The sequence below is a fragment of the Chroicocephalus ridibundus genome, chromosome Z (genome assembly GCF_963924245.1).
Source record: "Chroicocephalus ridibundus chromosome Z, bChrRid1.1, whole genome shotgun sequence".
Lineage (NCBI taxonomy): Eukaryota > Metazoa > Chordata > Aves > Charadriiformes > Laridae > Chroicocephalus > Chroicocephalus ridibundus.
In genome coordinates, this window is record NC_086316.1 from 85252047 (window position 1) to 85273691 (window position 21645).

At 45.9% G+C, this 21645-nt stretch overlaps 1 protein-coding gene across 1 annotated transcript in view; it reads left to right on the top strand.

Moving 5' to 3' along the window:
* DCC (DCC netrin 1 receptor) overlaps positions 1-21645 on the top strand; it is a 587525-nt gene that overhangs the window by 390864 nt on the left and 175016 nt on the right. The window contains exon 8 of the mRNA XM_063320711.1: positions 20237-20393. Coding sequence (XP_063176781.1) covers positions 20237-20393 — 157 coding nt within the window. The remainder of the gene's footprint in view (positions 1-20236; positions 20394-21645) is intronic.

Below are 21645 nucleotides of genomic sequence, written 5' to 3' on the forward strand. Positions count from 1 at the left end.
TGACAGTAACGATACATAATACATTCATTTTCCTGTGGATTTGATGACTTTCAGCCAAATATGCGTTAACGGCACCAGTTGGTAGGATTTGTTTCAAAGCTTGGCAATGCCCTGTTTGAAAACGATACCCGCTTTTAATGAAAACTTCCCCCTTGCCTTATTGCCGCAAACGAGCCGTGCCAACAGAAACGGAATGCGATTTTAAATGGCTGTTTTCTGCTTTGTAGAAGATGGTTAGCATGCAGGAGGATAGCAAATGTTTGCCAGCAACGTAATGCGTTCCCCAGAGAACCGTCTCCTGCGTAAGTTAGCAGTCTTCGCGTGGAAAGGTAATTCCATATAGTAGGGAAAACAAAGCGATTTCTTGCTCTGGCTCTTACATGGGACAAGCTGGAGCGGGTAGAGGGCAGGTCTGTACGTGGATCCAAAGCTCCTTTGGAAAGGAGGCGACACGGGGAGTCGTGTGGCAGCGCCGTGGTAGAAGACGAAGCTAATGGCTCTTCAGGGCTGCAAAAGCGAGCAGCAGCCTGTCATTGTTTCGGGCCCTCCTGGTGGATTATTTACATGCAGATCAGCCCCGGCGTGCTGCGCGGAATTGCTCCTCTATAGAATAACTCGGGCCTTCAAATCACTTTGAATGGCTTGGGCTGGAGCGGGAGATTTCTGCAGGCCTCTCGGCTTGATTACATTTCTGGTTGGATTCACAAATTTATAAAAAAACAAGTCAGTTCATTTATTTTGGGCCAAATGGAAGAGACGTGAAGGAATTTTAGATGTCTGATGGAGGAAAAGAAACAAAAAAAGTGTTCAAATGTAATGATTACGTTGAATTTCGAGAGCTTAGACAAGAGCGCATGACCCGACACCGGCTCTGGCCACCACGCGAAGCCATGCTGCTCGTTAACCCCATCGTTCTCGTTTATCTTGTGCTTGGCATATATTTTTGCAGGCTTTCTTAAGGAAGAGCATGTGAAACGGTTTCTGCACTTAGATTTGGATTTAGTATTCCTGCGATCGGCCACAGATAATTTCCTGCTTAGAAACCAGCTCAGCGGAGCTACCCAAACGTGCGGCCTCGCCAATTCAAATGATATGGAGGGGATTTGTCCTTTTTTCTTGGTTTTTTGTTTGTTCTGCTTCTCTTTACAGGAAATGTTGATTTTTGGCTCCTTTTTCTCTATCACCGTGCAGAATCATTCGTAAATATCGTTTCTGTATTTTCGCTTGTTTCTTCTTTATTAGAGAAAAGTAGTTGTATGTAGTCAGTGAGAGCAACGTGAGCAGTTGTCAAAAGATGGATAATAGCCTGAGCCACAGGACAGATGTAGATTCCTTGATGTTGATGAGCCGTTCCCTCCGTGTGAGCTGTGACTCCACGTCTCACGTCTGCTCCCCAAGAGCTGGACCAAGTCCCGACCAAGGTACCCGCCTTGATGCCATGTGAACATCTCCTAAAACGCAACTCACGCACTGTGTTTCTTACTTTTGCTTAGCAGTTGTTATTCCAGCATGCAGGTGGGTTTCATAAACATCTCCAAGACTTTTTCTGGATGTAGGGATGTCTGTTGCCATCCTTATTTCTTCCTAGAAGGAGAGGCCCAGGCTGGAACTGCTTAGGAAGACTCTGACTGGCAACAGCTCCCGGGGAGGGACTGATCTCCCACTCGTGCCACCACCTTGCATTTCCCATCCATGGTAGCAGAGAAATCTTCTCAAGCAGTAGGATCCTCCTCAGGCTCCAGCAGGATGTTCTTCCATCCTTGTAATAGCCACCAGGATGCTGTTTGCTCTCATTATTTGCTATTTTTTCTATCGTTCTTCCATGTCTTAAGGAAGCTTGAGGGCTAGCATCTTCCTCGCCACGCTAAGATACATTCCTCTCTTTCAAGCCGTCTTATTTTTAGAGAACACAACTCCAGTTTTCCAAGGCTACTTTCTGAAGACGATGGATGTGGCTCTTTCTCAGGAGTGGCTTCTGACAGAGCAGGTAATGGCCAGCGCGTGCTCCTTGCCTTTGTTCTGACGGGCCTCCAATTCAGCAAGAAAAATCAGCTATTCCTTAAGGTTAGTAGTTGCCAGCCTGACATTTCTGAACACATGGAATGACATTTTTACATTATGACACGTGAATAAAGCTTATTTATGGCTCCTGAATACCTGGAAGATATATCTTGCACTTTTTCAGCTCCTCAGGCATAGCAATCAATTACTGAGTCTTTCTGCAAAGACCCCAGAAGAATAATCCTTTTTATTTTGCCTTATCTATTCCTGCGACTCCCGGGTTTGTACAGAGAGTTCTCCCAAGTCTTTCTTCTCTTTCATGCTTACGTGTCCATACTTGTTGTGGAGAATATATCACCCATGTCGTAACGATCTTTGGAATCACAATCTGCAAGGAGTCACTGACGTTTTGAGAAGGTTTGGGTTTTTTTTTTCCCCCTTTCTTGTAAATAATGCTTCCTTTTTCTGCATAAAACACGTTTTTTCTTTTACATAGAAAAATAACCCCTTGCGTTTCCATTTCTTTTCTGGCTGCCTTGCGTTTTCATTAGCATAACTTGCTACGCTAGTAGCACTTGACTTCCCAGAATTCAGTATCAATCGTAATCTTTTAAAGTATAAATTCCTCATGTTCCATCCCCTTTATCGTACGGAGTCATAGAATTAGTTTTGGTTTTTTTTGGCAAGATTCATAAAAAGTTCTTCTTAAGTTCTCCGAGCTCTTGAATCGTTTCATAAACCTGTTTATTGCTTTCTCCTTCCAAAAAACCCCACTCATCCCACATGTAAGTCTGAGCAATTTGTCTCTCTTTGTAAATACAATATTAAAAGCTTAGCATCGTTTTAGAAGCAAAAAATCTGTTCTCAGAAGTGTAAAATCTTTAGATGAAGAAAACTCCATTATTCCCTTAGTCGTTCAGCCAGAGAATTTCCATTTTAAATCACAAAGCTTGCAGAAAGATGCAGGAAATTAAAAGAAACCTGCAGGTTTCCTCCACGTTTCGCTGGGCATCCGGCGAAGAGCGAAGTTTCAAACTGACTTTAAAATTCCGAGCCAAGATTCAGCCTTGGTAAGTGTCTGGACATCTTAGACAACTTGTTTTACGCCCCAGCTTGTCCTGTAGAAGTGAATTATTTGGAGAGGTTAAAGATTTTGGTGACACAAATAGTGCTGCTTGGGGTTGGAGCCCTTGCAGCCTCGGCTGACGGGGAAATATTTAGTTCCATTTTCCCATCAGCGAATAGCTGGAAAATAACTCCGCTGACGGCGTCGGTGGTTGTTTACGTCTGAGTGCGATCTTTGGTGGAATCATCTTTGCTGTGGGGGAAAAAATTCTATGTTTTTCTGTCATCTTTAACTGCAGCTTGAAAGACCTCCGTTGAAAAACTTTCTTGTTCTCGACCCCACTTCATCATTTTTTGTTCCGTCACTTTGTTTCAACTTTTCCCATTATATATATAATATTATTACATTAATAAGAGGGATGTGTTCGGGTATTTTCCTTCTCCGCTGACGTCTCTGCGGTTCCGGTCTCGCCGCTAACAATGGCAGAGCTGCTGAGCTGTCCCTTTTCCGAGGGGCTGCGAAGGTAGGATGCTCGTTTTGGCGGGGATGATGGAGCCGGAGGTTGGTTCTGACGAGGGATTCTCCCACAGCTCTGGGCTGCAGCTCCCTTTCTCCTTGAAAAAACCTCTAAAGCTCTTGGGCTCATCCGAATGCAGAAACATCTCTCTCTCTCTCTCTTTTATCTCCAATTTCTTCTCAAGACAGGCAAAACCACTTCTGGCTCTGAATAATAACGTAGAGCATGGAGAGCCCCGTTGGTATCAAAGCGTAAGCGCGGTTCAGTATGAATAAGGAGATCGTAATTCATCCCTCCAACATCAAATGTCTTTCTGTAATTTTTAATTCTTTATAGATTCATATGGGCCTACTTTGTGCCTTTAAAAACAAGGAGTGTGCCCTTGACCTCAGGGAAAGAGGTGCCAAATCGTACCCACACAGACTATTTTAAACTGAGCTGTAGCGGACTTAATTTTTTTTTTTTTTTTTTTCTCTAATTAAGGAGTTTGTTTTCTCTGGTTTTGCATGGTAGAGGTCTATTCCCTCTGGTTAAAAACGTAATGCAGAGGAATGTAATAAACTAAAAGCAAATTAACTGTGTTATTGTAAATTCTCTTTCCTCGTACAATCAGTCTTGTAATTTTCAAAGGAAACAGTGTAAAACTTGCAAGACTAATAATCATAATTATTATGAATAATGAATCCTGAGATGTTATTACACAATAAAAACACACCCTCCCATGCTGTGTCTTACTCTTCAATTATTTAAAGCTCCCTGACAATTATAAACTCGCTTTAAGTTTGTCGTTTTATATGATGAGGAACCGTAACCCCCGCCACAGCAGCTTCCTTTTTTTTTTTTTTTTTTTTTTTTTTTAATCGTAGCGGTTCAAAATAGAAGCGCATTTAATATTTCAAAAGGAAGGATTCTTTCTTTGGTCCTCCAATTTTTCTGCTAAGAAATGCTATTTTATTTCAAAGCATTATCCGGGAGATAAAGCGAGCAAGCGAGATTTCAAACCCAAGCACTGCGGTTAGGTTCTCCAAGGAACAGAGCTGGGGGAAGAGGATTGTGTTGTCAAGTTCTTTAAAAAAAAAAAAAAAAAAAAAAAAAATTAACTGTACTAAAAAAATGAATTATGGATTAATATTTGTCAAAGCTGATAAGAATTCTGTTGATAAAGCTTATAGCAGCAAGCCCTCTGTAGCAAACTCAAACTACGTGTCGGAGCTGCTCAGGGTACCGGCATTCGTCAGCCCTGGCCAAGTGTTGGAGGTATCTCAGCAGCCTCACGGGCAGCGTCTCTTCCCAATTTTTTGAGAGAACCAGGGATGCAATAGCTTTCAGTACTCAGAAAATGTTTACTATAGCGGTGAATGGTATATTTTAGAGGATTTTTTTTTTTTTTTAAAACAACGGGAAATTTTATATACGGGTTGTCTAGATAGAGTTGTGTGTGAAGAGTGATTTTGTTTGGTTTTCTGCCCCGTCTCTTCTATTATATTCTCTTCAGTGTCTCAGCCTCACCTCCCAGTCCCCCTGAAACCCCTGGGCTCCCAAATTTCATCTCTTTTTTTCCTCTGATCCTTTTAAGGTCCTTAATGGATTATTTACGCAACTTCAGAGGGACTTGGGCAGACGGAAGCGTCTCCTAACAGCCCTGAACAGGATGCCTGGGGAGAAGCGCGAGATGAAGATGCCCCATCCCTGGGAACGTTCTGGGTCAGGTTGGATGGGGCTCTGAGCAACCTGGTCTAGTTGAAGCTGTCCCTTCTCGTGGCAGGGGCGGTTGGACTATAGATGGCCTTTAGATGAGCTCTGAGGCAGAAATTGTTTGCTGTGAGGGTGGTGAGCCCCTGGCCCAGGTTGCCCAGAGAAGCTGTGGCTGCCCCATCCCTGGAGGGGTTCAAGGCCAGGTTGGCCGGGGCTTGGAGCAACCTGGGCTGGTGGGAGGTGTCCCTGCCCAGGGCAGGGAGTGGCACTGGCTGGGCTTTAAGGTGCCTTCCAACCCAAACCGTTCTGTGATTCTATGATCAGCAGGGACGCTGCACCCAAGAACTGATTTTCAATAAACTCCTAATGATCAAAAGTCTTCAGTGGGAACTCAATGACCTGATGCACGGGCTTGGTACCAAACCCATGCTCCCCTATCAGCTGCTTCTTGGTAGGTGGTACTCAGGGGCATCAAAAGTGGTGGGGCTGACCGCGTTTGTATCTGCTGAGACCCCAGGATGTGCTCCAGGGATGGGAGAAGGGATCAGAAAAGGGCCCCAGCAACAGCGACTCCGGTTTTGAGGCCCAGGCTCGTAGATACAGGTCTATTGGAAAGCAAGCTTCATCGGTTACGCTGCTCCCAGAACAATTGTTCCACAATGCGAGTAACCAAATTAGTAATTAAGAGGATTCCCAACCTGAGAGATTTAGCGCCTTCAATCTATAACAAACTTATTGGAAAGCTCAACGGCAGACCCCGCTGCCCCGGGAGAAAGAAAGAGTCAGCAGAGATTTTAGTGCCCTGCCCTTTCTAAAAATCACCTCCCCACCGACGCCAGTTTAGAAAACAGCAATCAGATGGGCTGAACGCTAATTCTGAGACCATTATTGTGGTAGAAAGCATTGGGGGAAAAAAAAATACAGTAATATGTCACATATTTCTGAAGGTAAGGTTTTTTTCCAGGATATTGAATTTACAGATAAAAGCAAGAAAGCAGCAGGACTAATCTATACATTAATGAAACTCCCTGTGCCCCATTAGAAAAGCGGTTACTCTGAGACAACAGGAGTGATATTTATAGCGGTGTGTAGTGATACTAATAGTTTTGTTAACATTATCTCCTTTGCCATAGATTTAAAAAGAATTATACATAATAGTGGTAGTTACGGGAGCATCTTAAAAATTGCTGGCTTTCTGCCATTCTCATTCTCTCTTCAATCACCTGTAATTTTCAACCTTTTTCTCACCTATTAGGTTGCAATTTTTCAGCAGAGAACCGCCCACTAGTATTTTGCGAGCAGGAGGATACGGAGGATCTAATGAGAGAAATATTTAACTCAGTATAGGGGGAAAAAAAAATAATTTTAAACTATGTTACTTTATATAGGAATCATAGAATTGTTAGGGTTGGAAGGGACCTTAAAGATCATCTAGTTCCAACCCCCTGCCCTGGGCAGGGACACCTCCCACTGGATCAGGTTGCTCAGAGCCCCATCCAGCCTGGCCTTAAGAACTTCCAGGGATGGGGCTTCCACCACCTCTCTGGGCAACCTGTTCCAGTGTCTCACCGCCCTCATGGGGAAGAACTTCTTCCTAACGCCCAGTCTGAATCGACCCATCTCTAGTTTTGATCCATTCCCTCTAGTCCTACCATTACCCGACATCCTGAAAAGTCCCTCCCCAGCTTTCTTGTAGAGCTACTGAATCAAAATTTGATCTGGAAATAATTCTGAATGGTCACGTGGGGCGTCTGGAAAAAATTATTTTGGTTAAAGTTACAGGTTATTGAAGAAAAATCCCATTCCACCTGGGCAAATTGGCACAGTGAGCATGGGAGATGTGCTGGTGAAAAAGACCCTGATGTCCCCCGCATGCATGAGGCTGACCCCTCGCCAAGGAGCGCCAGGTGCCACCCAAAACAGTTTACAAAACCCGCAAGAGGCAGAGGCAAGGTGGGCAGGGAGGGGACCTTCCAGTGGAGCTGCCATGCAGGCACAGATGGGACCAACAAGGAGAGAAGCAACGGGTGATGGCCAACCACAACAGTGCCTTCTGGGGAAGCCTGCCCAGCTTTCCTGGAGCCCCCTGAGGGACTAGAAGGGACTCGAAGGTCTCCGCGGAGCCTTCTCTTCTCCAGGCTGAACCCCCCCAGCTCTCTCAGCCTGTCCTCCCAGCAGAGGGGCTCCAGCCCTCCCAGCATCTCCGGGGCCTCCTCTGGCCCCGTTCCAACAGCTCCGTGTCCTTCTGCTGTTGGTGGCCCCGGAGCCGGACATTTGGCTCCTTCAGCCTGTTGTGGAATAGGGGTGGCAGGCTGGGAGCGGAGGCTCAGCATACCTGTCTTCCTAAAACTGGATGCGCATCGGGACAAGTGTGGTGAGTTTAGGTGGATTTTTGCGGAGTTACCTCTGAGCAGAGCCCCAGGTCTGTCTCCGCAGCAGTAGATACACCTTTCACGAGCTCCTGAAGGTGCGTGCGTGGTGAGATGCTGAGCTGACTGCCTACCTCGGAGGTAACGGCCAGGTCATCTGCTGGTTGTGAGAACCTTTTACTGTTAAAAAATTAGGTCTCTGCAATTTATTCGTATGCTGGGCACAGTCATGGAGTTTATTTTTAAAAGCGTGGAAGGTCAAAGTAACCGCAGATCTTTCTCTCTTAAAAATGCTGTCCTCGAGATACCTTGGCGTGCAGTGAACATCTGGCCCAGGGCACCTGGATGTTTTCCAGCTCCTGGATGATTTTTGCTTACTCGGCTGAAGGTTCGCAGGCATTATTAAACCAGTCATTTCTATCACGCGGGGAGAGGGGAAAAAAAACCCACCCTCAGCTCTCTCATTCTGGGTCGGCTTTGCCTTTCCTCTACGTTAAACACGTCTTCGTCTATTAAGGCTGCTGCTCTTTTGCGCCCGACTTCTTGTCTTGCTCCTGGCAGACCTGTTTGAGCTCCCGGTGCTTTGATGGGCAGCGAGGTAGATCCCAGTGGAGCTGCGGGATGGCACCGGCGTGGCGACGCACCGTTGCGATTGCCGCCCGGCTCTCCGCGCCGTCTCATCGCATCACGGCCGCGCTGGCCCTCAGAAGGGGTTTTCACCGCTGGCTTCTGGGATGGTTCAGGCTGCCGAAGGAATCGGGGTGATGTGGGGGTACCATCTGGGTGTCCATCTGTCTGCCTCTTGCCTTCCTCTCGAGTTATTCGTTATCAGTTGGGCGATTTGAAGTGCTTACAGGAAGGGTTGAAGAGGAAAGATTTTGAATCCCTTGAAAACTGGAAGGTGGGCGGAGAAGGGCCACCGGAGTCGGTCCCGAGGTGGTGGGCAGCGGTGGGAAAGGGCAGGGGGGTCCCTCCAGGACCCCTCCGTTGAGCTTTGCTGTCAAGTCCTGGGAAGGACGGGGGGACGTGGAGCTGTTGGAGCTGCACCGCGGGCTGTGCGTCTGGGAGATGCTGGCTGATTTCACGGCTGACCCTGTTCTCTGCGCTTCTCTCCCGGCGTCTCGCTGGCGGCGGTGCAACATGCCGCACAAAAAATGCAGAAGACTCACAAAAAGCACTCAAGAGCTGTCCGGGTTATTTAAAATCTCCCTTTGCACTTTCCAGGAAATTTGGACTCAGATGGTTTTCTTCTCTTTGTTTATTTTCAGGCTGGATGGTAGCATTTATTTCCTGCAATTTTACACAGACCGTACAATAAAATGATGGGCCGAGTAGGAAATGTAAAGTGACTGCATTGATGTAATTCCTATGTCAGGAAAAAGGAAGTGGTAAGAGCAAAATCCTGGGCAATTGCAGAGGGAAGAAGACTTTTTAGATCCTCATCAGTCTGTTTTGATGCTTTTATTTCTGTGAGATCCGAGCATTTCCCATTACCGAATTTACTTACACGCTGACGCCTGTCTCAAGCTAAGTGATTTGGGAGCTGCTTTTTTTTTTTTTTTTTTTATTGCCTGCCTGAGGTATTGCTGTATGTTGTGATTCGCGTCATAAAAGAAACGATGAAAAATCAGCATAATTATTTCAGTTGTGCAGGTGGGAAAAGATGAGAGCGGTGCGAGAGAAATGTTACACGTTATGCTGAAAACCTCGCAGAGCTAGGAGCTGAACCCGGGACACCTGTAATCCAGGAAAAATGTCTTTATTACACAGCCGTCTTCCTTATTTTCCATCTCCGATTCAGGCTTGCGTTGTCAATACGTAGATGGTTTTGGTGCGGGTCAGAACTGGTCCTTTACAGATGAATGTTGTTTGTCCTAAAGCAGCTCAAGAGTTGATCTTGGCTCTTCCCTTAGATTTCGTGTGGCCGACGCTCAGTAAAGCAAAACCAGTCGCAGGTTTTTGCAGTCCATCAGAAGACCTAAGAAGCCACGTGAATCCTGGTTCCGTTGGGGAACTCTAAGTCCCTTAATGGGAAAATTGCTGTAAAGGGTTTGATAACGAATTTTTCAGGTCCTGCTGGTGTGTAGCCACAGCAGCGGGTGCTGTAGGGGTTGGCTGAGATGAGATAACGTCACGGGGAGCAGCTCCCTGAGCAGCGTTAATTAACCGGGTCTGGGAACGGGCTCGTTACTGGCCAGGCAAGTTGGGGAGATACGTCTGCTCCCTGCAAGAGGGAGGTGAGCGGGAGGCTGAGGCGGACTGAGCGGAGTATTATAGGGCGATAACGGTAATAAACGGGCAGTGAATTGATGTGGTAAGCCTTAGCAGATGTACGCTGGAGGAGAGGGACAGCTGAAGGAGGTGCTCCAAGCCCATGCAGCATTGGAACCTTGGGGCGGTGACCTGTGCCACCCAGCGCATGACTGATTTACAAGGGCATGTAGTGATAGGATGGGGGGTGATGGCTTCAAACTGGAAGAGGGGAGATTTAGATGAGATCTGAGGAAGAAATTGTTTGCTGTGAGGGTGGTGAGCCCCTGGCCCAGGTTGCCCAGAGAAGCTGTGGCTGCCCCATCCCTGGAGGGGTTCAAGGCCAGGTTGGATGGGGCTTGGAGCAAGCTGGGCTGGTGGGAGGTGTCCCTGCCCGGGGCAGGGGGGTGGACTAGATGGTCACTAAGTTCCCTTCCAACCCAAACCATTCTATGATTGAAGAGTTTCCTACCAAAGGCAGGTAGGTAACTGAAAAGACTGTGAGATCCAGTATCTTTCCTTCTTCTCCTTTGAAGTTGTTCCCATCGTGTACCAGCTTTCAAAGCCTTACGTATTTAGGAAGAGCTGCCGTGAGAAAGTTTGGTTTGATTTTTGGGACTAAATAAATCAAACTTACAGGCTGCTACTTCATGATGGCATGGTTTTGCTCCCGCTGGGGAGAAGTCAGTTTGCCAGGCTATCAACAGGTATTTTAGTGAAGTATGAAAAATTCTGGCCTCCTGCAAAGGACACCTTGGAGTTGGCACTTCCTTGACGCTTCGTGGCTGCCCTTGCAATTTTCAGGTCCTAAAGCTTCTCACGGAGTACAAGATGATGCTTCAGTGGTGGAAACACCCTGTATTTTTTATTGTTCTCCAGGTTTAACTTTGCCTTCTTGTTCCTATTTCTTCCGTGCATTTTAAACCCTGCTTTGAAGATGGCGTTATTAATTTTTTGAGGGTCTTTTCTTTGGTGCTTGGTACCAGAGTGTACAAACCTCTGCGGAATGATGAACACACTTGGGTTTACAAATCTGCGCTTTTCAGATGAGGAGGAAAGGTGCAGAAAGGTCCACCTCAAGAGCATCACCATTAGCCATGCACGGCTGCCTTGAAAATTCACGCTCATGTCAGTGATTTTGATAAATAATCTGCTGAACAAACCAGGTAACATATGCCACCTTCTGCCAAGACTTTCAGGAACACTGAGAAGTAATTTTTTTTTTTATAAAAAAAGGGCCAATGTGCCTGGTGGAAACCTGAGCTACAGAAAAGGACTAATTTGTTGTGTAGTATTGGAGAAAAATTAGGTGCCCACGGATAGAAACCACAAGAACTAATAAGTTCTAACTATTTTACTATTTTCTAACTATTCTATTAGAACTATTCTAACTATTTAACTATTTACCAAATATCTAAATACCTCATTTAGCCACATTAGGAGAAATGCTGTTAATAACAGCGATACCAAAGCATTTTGTTGCTTTACTTGAGATTTTTAGCTTGGAATTATTATTATTTTTAAATCAGCTGTAAAAGACCTTATTGACGCAGACGGAGGGAGCCACTTTGTCCTGCTTTCTCTGAAAGCAAAGGATTTTGTCGCAAATATTAAAGATGGCAGCAAACGTTTAAATCCTGCTGTCAGCCTAGGCCAGGTATGGTGAGGAGGCTCCGTCCCTGGAAGAGCTGCCAAGGTGTGCATGGGCTGAAGCTTCCCGTGAGTTGACCGTGTCAAGGCTTGGAGGCTCGTGCGTGTCCGTCAGCAAAACCTTATGGGAGTTGAGGAGCAGCAGTGAGTATGTGTTCAGTAGAATTCCGAGATTTTACTTCCTTACGCATTTAAATAGCAGTTGACTGAAGACCTTTGAAGGTCTCATTGGTGTGAAGTGTCGGACTTCTGTGTCTATGCACTGCTGTGACTAGAACTTGAGGTGAAAGAGAGACTTAGAGATGGGTCTTGACTGACATCTCTAGGTGTGAACAAACGTTTTAAGTACATATTCTGCCTCCCTGAAAAGTCCGCCTGACATCAGAGTGCCCAAATCTCAAACGTGGCCCCAAGTTGTGGTCGCCTGCGTAGGTGCTCCAAGCTGACGCTGTTTACAGGTGCTCTAAGGAGCAAAGACAAGGGGGATGCAGTTTTGACTCGAAACATGATCCCGATATTAAAAATGAGAAGATATTTCAAACTCAAAAGTCAGAAGGTTTCCTTGAGAACACGCTGAGCCATACCGTAATGTTCCTTAAAAAAAGACGGGTATTTCTCAGAACGAGGACATCTCAGTTTGTCGGGCTTTCAGAATTTTCCCTCTATTATTATTTTTTTTTCCCTCAGCAAAAACTGTTATTCAACTTTGTTACATTCCTGAACAACTTAAAACCCTTCAAGGTGCAGTTTTAAAGTTTATCTTTTGATAAAAAAAAAAAAATAAATAAGCCACGCGCAGCACGCTGTTGCAGGAGAGCTCATGGTCACAGGGAGGACGAAGAGGCCAAGAAGCTGATCATGAACAGTGGGACATAGTTGACTTTCCAGTTACTCTCCCTGTTGTTACTGGAAGCAGCTGCTGCACCGCTGAGTTTTGCTTGGAAAAATAAGAACTGCGTGTTTGAACACCACAGATGACGACAACGTTCGTGGTTGCTGTTTAACACCCTTGGTATTTGCCCATGAAATGCTTTCCGAGTCCCTTGGCTGCTTTACAAATCTTTATTTCTGCTTTTTCCGTGGGCGGCCGCTATTGTTCGGTGGGTCGGGGATGGCTGACGAGATTAACTGACCGGCATTTCCTCCGGGAGCTTTCGCGAGTGATTGAATTTTTTGCAATCAACAGCCCATTGCCCCTCACCCCCCCTCCTCCCCCCCTTAATTTTTCTCGGTGACTAATTGATGATGACAGATGTCACCTGCGCGGTGACGCCGGCGCTGCCTTCACAGCACTGAGGGGGGAGAGCAGTAGCGCTTCTCTGAACACGGGAGCTCATCAGTGGTGGGTTTGCCTGTTGTTTTTTTCTAATTTTTTTTTTTTTTTTACAGTGTAGTTTCAGTTAATTAACAACATCTCTTCGCTGCACGAACATTAGCAGCCATTAAGGCCATATTTGCCATTGATTTTTCCTTTTTCTTGCGAACGTGAATAGCAATTTTCCCAGCTGTAAAAGGAAAGAAATGGAATATAATATGCAGACGGACGTGCGTAAAGGCCTGCCTGTCTCTCACGTGCGTGGGAAGAGAAAAGTGCGTGCGCGTACCAGCCTCTCTGAGTCTCCTCTTGGAGAACCGGTGGCCAAGCTGCGTCCAAAACAACCTCAGGTATGAAAAGAGAAATATCTCAGACTCACTGCAGTTAAAGATACGATGTGAAAGTAGTTTGTATCATTTCTAGGTGAATTTTTAAAATAAAATACTGAGTTGAGTCTGGGGTCCCCAACATCAGAAGGACCATCCCACAGACACCATTCCTGGAGGTATTTAAAAGATGGGTAGATGTAGTGTTTAGAGAGATGGTTTAGTGATGGTTTTTGTCAGAGGTAGGTTGATGGTTGGAGTCGATGAACTGAAAGGTCCCCTCCAACCAAGGCAATTCTATGGTTCTATGACATGGAGCTGTTGGAGCGGGGCCAGAGGAGGCCCCGGAGATGCTGGGAGGGCTGGAGCCCCTCTGCTGGGAGGACAGGCTGAGAGAGCTGGGGGGGTTCAGCCTGGAGAAGAGAAGGCTCCTCGGAGACCTTGGAGCCCCTTCCAGTCCCTCAAGGGGCTCCAGGAAAGCTGGGGAGGGACTCTGGAGCAGGGAGGGGAGCCACGGGACGAGGGGGAACGGTTTTAAACTGGAAGAGGGGAGACTGAGATGAGATCTGAGAACGGAATTCCGTGCTGTGAGGGTGGTGAGCCCCTGGCCCAGGTTGCCCAGAGAAGCTGTGGCTGCCCCATCCCTGGAGGGGTTCAAGGCCAGGTTGGCCAGGGCTTGGAGCAACCTGTTGTGGTGGGAGGTGTCCCTGCCCAGGGCAGGGGGGTGGCACTGGATGATCTTTGAGGTCCCTTCCAACCCAACCCATTCTATGATCAGTGGGATCTGTCTTGATCTATGGTCAGATCTTGCACTGCACGTCCCATTTCCCAGGCGTTTATTGTCCTCTTGTCCTCCATATTCCCTGCCACCCCTCCAGCGGCTCTTCCCTGTGAATGAGGAGGAAAAAATGAAAGCTGCTGACTCTTGTCTGGGAGAAGTGAAGGTGCAACGTGGTCGTCTTCTCCCTCTGTCTGCCCTCTGGCGCCTGTCAATGCACAAAAGAGGGCTGGAGGTTTGACAGATGTTCATCTTGGTTTCCCACCTGCAGCTGAAAGGTGGGCAAACGTTGCAGTGATGAGCAGAGAGTAAAACCCATAGGGTGGAACTGTCAAAATCTCCCCAATCTCTGGGAGATTTTGTGTTTCGGGTACGTCCGTGCTGTTTTGAAAGAGCTGTTGGCCTAATCCTGCGAGGGGCTGAGTCAGGAGTGAATTCCTCGTACAGCAACGTCAGGCGTTGTTGACGCACATGAACTTCAGTGATTTATAGCGAGGTTCGTAATGTCATAAAAGAGGCATAATAAAAATTAGTACTGCATGACTTGTTTCTAAGAACATCATTATGGCACCCAGTAATAATGAATTACTGCGCGAGAAGCCAGAAGGGAGGAAGTATGTATGGCGACGAGGACAGATCTTTTATTTGGTAAATTAGTATCGCTGCATATGGGCTGAAAATCTCTAAACATATGCTGATGTACCCTGACGCCCTGGCGTGTGCGCCGTGTCGTTGGGAAAACCTGGCGCCTGTGAGCACATGGAACGTAGAGGCACATGAGCTGCGCCACCGTCAGCTCCGCCGGCCTTGGGAGGATGGATCTGAGCACACGACGCCTGGAGAAACGCTTTCCCAATGTGGTTCTCTCAAACGGCGTTGTGCGATTAATGGGCTGGATAAAAACTGCAAAGGCCAAATTGTGTAAAATGGGCCCCAGGAAAAATAATAGGAGTTGCTTATGTGGAAAAGAGCGTTTTGTTTGACCGTAAGTAATGAGATGCCAATAACTTGCCCAACGTGATGCTTATTTGGGACAGTGAATTACGCCCGTTTCGTATCTCCGTTCTTATAGAACGTCTGCTTTTTTCCTAGCTTTTGGAAACAAGACCAAAATGTAATTGTTTAATGATCGGACCAAAACACTGCGATTCATTTGGTTCTTGTTTCTCCCTTTCACCGCTTCTCCCCCATTTAATCACTTAATGAGGGACAACGAGAGCTCCTGGATCCGTGTCCCAGGGCTTTTCTGGAGAACGTCTTCCCGCTGCAGGTTAGCATTGGGTTTGAGAAGTGATGTAGAATCATAGAACGGTTTGGGTTGGAAGGGACGTTAAAGGCCACCCAGTGCCACCCCCTGCCCTCGGCAGGGACACCTCCCACCAGCCCAGGTTGCTCCAAGCCCCGGCCAACCTGGCCTTGAACCCCTCCAGGGATGGGGCAGCCACAGCTTCTCTGGGCAGCCTGGGCCAGGGGCTCACCACCCTCAGAGTGAAAACTGGAAGATGTAAGACAGGTCAAAAAGGCTCTGGAAAAAAAAATAAAAATTAAAAAAGACGAAATTCTCCAAACGCAGGAGTTGCAACACAAGACTGGCTTGACCAGGCTAGGGCTGCACTGAGCAACACCAGACAATAAGCACGGGTTTGATGTTATTTCTGGAATTCAAATTCCGTGTAAATTACTTCTCCATTTAACGCTGAGGTTTTGGAGATGAGAATCGTGTTCTTACGTCGTACTTGCAATTCATGCTGTACGATAACCCAGTTAAAGTGCTAAACCCAAGGAAAATATTGGCGGGGCAGGGGGGGAGGGAGGAAGAGACTTGAATTAATCCACAAGGTTTATATTTTAACCTGAATAAACCATCTTGTTTTTTTCTGAAATGGAATGCTTAACTGAAAACCTGAATCACAGGGTGTTCCTTTTATGCTTAGATAAATCCAGTCAAATTTTCAAAAGTCTTTTAAAACCAAAATAGATAAAAAAATTCGGCTCTGTATTTAAAAAAAAAAAAAAAAAGAATCAAGTCAAGGAATTGATATAATTGTTAGAAGGCATAAAGAATATTGTAAGGTTTTCTCTTGGCTGAGAATTTTCATTTGGTGTCTTGCAGCGTCACTTTGGCAGCGGGGTATGTGGGATGTTTAGGGGAAGTGTGATTTGCAGCCGAGGGGTGAAGATTGGAGGTGTGATAGTTTTCTCATTTTTGCTGAAAAAGTATCGACTTTCGAATCTTACCAGCAAGCTCTAATTGACAGGATTTTAAAATTACAGGTAGCCTATAGCTCATCTCTTATTTTAACAGGTTTTAGGTGTAAAACAGTGGCAATTGCTTGAATAGTCTTTGCTTAGGTAAGGTTATAATTTAAAAAAACCTACAAAATTGATGATGTCGTGAACATTAACCACTTTCTGTGAGGCATAGGCAATTCCTACGTATAGTCCGATCTCTTGCGGTATTAATTCATCCCCCTGAAAAATGAGTATATTTTTTAATTTAGGCGTGTGGCAAGCGGTATGGCTGTAGCAGGCTGAAATATTCTGTGTGAATGAAACCCGGGCGACTAAAAGCGTGCAAATTTTAGTTGCTTTAAAAGCAGAAAAGTTAAACTCATCTTTTATCCCTTCAGGACTTGGTCCTCAATGCAGCCTGCCAGGGTGGCTCTGAGGTCGGTATCACTGACGTGGAAGAGCAGCGTTCTCTGTAGGCACAGGAACTTCTCAACTCATTTTTTCATCTTAAACTTACAACTTTTTTTTCCTTAAACGTTCCTGAACTCCTTTTGGTTTTCTGTCAACTGACAAATATGGAAAAAAGAAAAAAGAAAATGAGTATTTTTTTTTTTTTTTTTGTACGGAGGTGCCAAACCTGTGCTGAGGTCTGTGTGTGTGTGTGTGTGTATATATATATATATACATATATATATATAAAAAATATATATGTAGTCCTTGTGAGCACTCAAGTAAGAAAATGAGATGTTTTATAACTTGGATTGAGAGGATTTGCACCCCTGTCTTTTACCGGGAGAGGCTCATAAACAAACCCCATGCCATCTGTTGCCACCTCTGCTCAGCAATAACCATGTTACATCTTCCCGATACCAAATTCCTTACGGGATATAGTTAGAAGGGGCTTTTTTTTTCTTTCTTTCATTCATTCATTCATTCATCATCTCTTTTTGTATATCGCACAGAAGCTTTTCCTGGTCTCCAAAAATACCCTTCAAAGTGTAGACGGATGCGACTAATAGGTTCTCCTCCCTACCTGTCTGCAGACGTGAATATATATGTAAAAAAAAAAAAAAAACCCCAAAAAAACCCCACAACCAAACCAACCGATGAAACGTAGTAAAAAAAAAACCAACCCTGTCTCTTTGAGCTAGGACTCATATTCCTATTACTTTTAATTACAAACAGCCCGTGGTTGCTGTGCATGGGAAGCAGTGGTGATCTGGGATATCACGCCTGTTGTTTTGCCTTAAGTTGTTTTAAAATCCCATAAATAGTTGCCCTTGTGCATGTTTTATTTTGTCTGCATTTTACAAATAATGGCTGTAAACGGGCAGGTCCTGAACATCTCCATCAAGCGTATTTCTCCGTTTTTGAAGGAAGCTTGCTTTAGGAGTGCAGGGATGGGTCCTACTGGCAAAATAAGGATAAGGTCACAAACCTCCTGGCTGATTCTGGAGTAAAACCGACGGGGGGGGGGGGTTGGTTCTGAATTTGAGGTGCTCCATTTGGCTTCCTAGATGGGGCCATGAGGATCAGTTCCTCTCAGGCCTATATATTCAGTTGGTTGTAGAGTCATTTACACGTGTGGAAAATGAATCAGAGAGTCCGGTTTTCTGCTGGCTCTGCCAGGGACGTGATTATTCACGCTGCCGGGAGAGCGGAGAGAGATGCGCTTTGCGAGGAGTTAATAGAAACCGCATCAGGCTAAAATCAGAGCCTGTCAGACTCTGATGAAGATGGTTTAACCAGCGGTGGATTGATCTTGCGTAGTCATATGAAAGACTGAAGGATTTCAGCCATTACTTGCTGAGATAATTTCAGGTTATATGTCTCTCTGTATTGTCCTATTGTACTGTATATGTTTGCTGTTCAGTGCTGCCAACAATGACGGTGAAATTGCTTTTGTCAGTGAGAGCTCTACAGAGTTTACTGGAAGCCAGAGAAAAACCCGTGCTTAGTGGACTAGAGCTTCAGTCCCAATCTTGCTGCTTTTCACCTCATTTTTTTGCTATTCTTTCCATAAGTTGACACCTAGCAGGTCAACCACCGCTGTCTCCGTGGGGATGAGGTCATGGAGGGTATGGATTCACCTCCAGGTTTTAGATACTTCAAAGGTAGATCCCACCCTTTGGTCATTTGAGTAACTCTTTGGGCTCCATCATCTGTGTTAGGTAGATGTCCTCATTCTCTATGGGGGGACCTTAGACACCCATATAGATGTAGTCACCTAAATGTACATGTTTGGACTTGGGGCTGATCATAGCGCAGGTTTCTGAACACCAAATGGATTTTGGTGGAAGAGAGGTGCCAAATTGCCGTGCTCCACCAGGAGGATGGCCATTCGGTGGAGGAACTGTGGATCAGGGAGTTTTGTGGGGGAACTGAGAGGCTCTGCAGACCCTCAGGTGCCAAAACAGTTAAAAACGGGGAGTTTTCTGAATTGCTGTGGTTGGTTTAAGTACCGGAACTCAACTGGAAAAGCCCTGTAGGTTTGTCTGTGTGGTTTCTTTCCCAAACACTTGGTGCTTCTCTAGAGATGTTTATCTACCGCAGCCCTCATTAAAAGAAGACAATGCACTCATAATACAAGAGTCAACATGGAGAATAGCCCAGAAGCCCAAATGTGCTCGCTCTGACCGTGAAGCAAAATAGTCGCGTCGTTGTAATATAAATGTACACAGAATTAAGACTTTAGCTTTGTGTTTGCACATTATTTAGATCGGTGGCCCGTGACTAAGGACGCTAAATGCAATCTCACTGCAAATAAACGGATCACAACTCTGCAGCCAAAAGAGCTGAGACTAGGGCTTAATATTTTCTTTCAACACATCATTACTCTGGAAATGCCAGTGGGGAATTCCTTAATTCCCTCTGGTTTCGGATTGATCACAATAAATAAGAGGTGTAATAATATTTGTTATTAATAATAGCAATATTAATGGCTCTTTAGGGCTAAGATAACACAATGCTAAGCTAGTATTCGGTGAACGTCAAGCTTTTTGCATAAAGCTGTTCTTCATAGGCTGTTTAGATAATACAATGCGGTTAATGCACTCACAGTAAATTAATGCTACTAATTTAGCTCACAGTGCGTGCGTAGGGACTGACCAAAAAGATTTGCAATAATTAAAAACATAAATTGCTTTTTGGTTCGATACCAGTGGTGAAAACCTGCTTTTCAGGGCCGGTGTGACCCTTGAAATCGGACCTTATACCTCACGTTTGCCCTCGGGGAGCGTTAGGTAACTATGGATGCTCCATCAGGTGCGTGTGCTAAATCAGGAGGTAGCCGATCACTTAAATTATTGTTAAAAAATAAATATTTCTTTTTTTTTATTTATGCTGATGGGCCAGCTTTCACATGGGCTTGATGGGCAACAACTAAACCCTTAAAGCTCTATAAAGAAGTGCTGGTCTAAAATGAATTTTACAGCTTGAACGTGCAGTGTAGCCATTTCTGGATTTTCCATGTTGACCGTACGCTTTTCCATGGGGAACAGTGTTAACGTTAAGTGTCACTGTCTTTTCCTTTTTGTTTTATCCCACTTTGATGCAATTATCTACTAAGTGGCATGCTGAAGCACCCGACTTAGTTTCTGCTCTTCCCAAACCGGTCGGTTCGTAGGCTTCAGGCTTTGAGTGGTCAATTACTGCTTGTTTATGAGGTTAGATACTTCCGCTTGGGGCAGGAGAGGCAAAACCAGTGAGAGAGGAGTGAACGAAGGAACGTATCGCACTGATAAGTCGTACAGGAAATAATTCCCAAGTACCCCGAGGAAGCAGCCTACTTGAGCTTTGTGTGTTGCTCTTCACGTTAGAGGATGGCTCAGGATGGTGTATTTTAATGTGTGATTTTACTGTTAGTTTCTTTTTTCTCTCTCTCTTTTCATCCCCTGTCATTTTATTCACGCTTCTTCCATGCCACCTTGGCCCTTTGTTCCGTAACACCTCAGCTGTGGCCACCACGGCACCTCCCGCCCGCCCCGACACCCCTGTGCCACCGGCCTTTCTGACTGACTCCTCTCCTTCCCCTCCAGCTGTCCCAAGTTCCAGTGTCCTCCCCTCTGCCCCCCGAGATGTGGTCCCTGTTTTGGTCTCCAGCCGATTTGTCCGTCTCAGCTGGCGCCCACCCGCAGAAGCCAGAGGCAGCGTCCAGACGTACACGGTCTTCTTCTCCAGGGATGGCGTCAACAGGTAGGCATCAACAGGCCGTGGGTCTCCTCTGGGTGGGGGAATAGTCCTAAGAGGGCCTGAGGTCTTCACGAGTGTCTTGTAAATGGTTCTCAACCTCGTGTTCTTCTCCCCGTGGTAAGTGTGAAGCTGAAATGCCTTTTGTTGCCATGTATTTTTGTAGACATCACGTCAACATTTGCGCAACAGTGTTCATTGTCTTGGTATGAAGGACCGTTTGCATGACAGTGATGTCTGTGGATCTTATCTCTCCAGCTATTACTCAGCTGTCTACCATAAAATAAAGTATTGTTAGCTCCATATTATACCTTTTATCTTCCTCTGAAGACACAAGCTCAAGTGTTCTTTGCATCGGAGGCAGAGGTGAATTAAGGCGGAGCCTTAATCAGCTGGAGAGAAGGAGTGCTTTTAGAGCCGCGCAAATGGTGTAGGGCCTTGAAAACAACCGAGGAGGGGTTGTGGAAGTTTTACACGACGGCAAATCATGTAGACACTATTTACCAGTGGGACCAGTCTGGGCTGTTCTGGCCGCGTGGATTAGAGCTGTGCAGCAGGTAGATCTTTTGTGATAATGGCACTATAGATTGATCGGTGTTTGCACGATCCCTCATCGTATGTGCTCATTTCACACTCCAGAAAGTACTGCCTATTTACTTGGGTTTTGTTTTCCTAACTTCATAAATGATTTTATGCCTGAGAAAAATCGTGCGTTTTAATCTTCCTGTACATCATTATGAAGAATTCCCTTGAAGTATCCTGGCTTGTATTTCTCTGCACTTCGGCTCCCGGCTGGTGGCTTGTGCTTTTGTGTGTGCTGATGGCAGCTCAGCTTCTGAGGGGACTTGAGTAGGAATCTATAGCTAATGGAAAAACCGGCGGATGTGTATTGGATTCAGGGGAATTAAAGAAGATGGAGCCCCACTGTTACTAAGAGGGGAGATTGAGATGAGATATTGGGAAGAAATTGTTTGCTGTGAGGGTGGTGAGCCCCTGGCCCAGGTTGCCCAGAGAAGCTGTGGCTGCCCCATCCCTGGAGGGGTTCAAGGCCAGGTTGGCCGGGGCTTGGAGCAACCTGGGCTGGTGGGAGGTGTCCCTGCCCAGGGCAGGGGGGTTGGAACTGGATGGTCTTTAAGGTCCCTTCCAACCCAAACCATTCCCTGAAAGTGAGCTCCCCTCTGCTGCAGCACGGCCTCATCCTTCATCTGAAAGGGCTTGGTCTTGCAGGCAAAATTTCCTGCCTTTCTCTGGACATCCT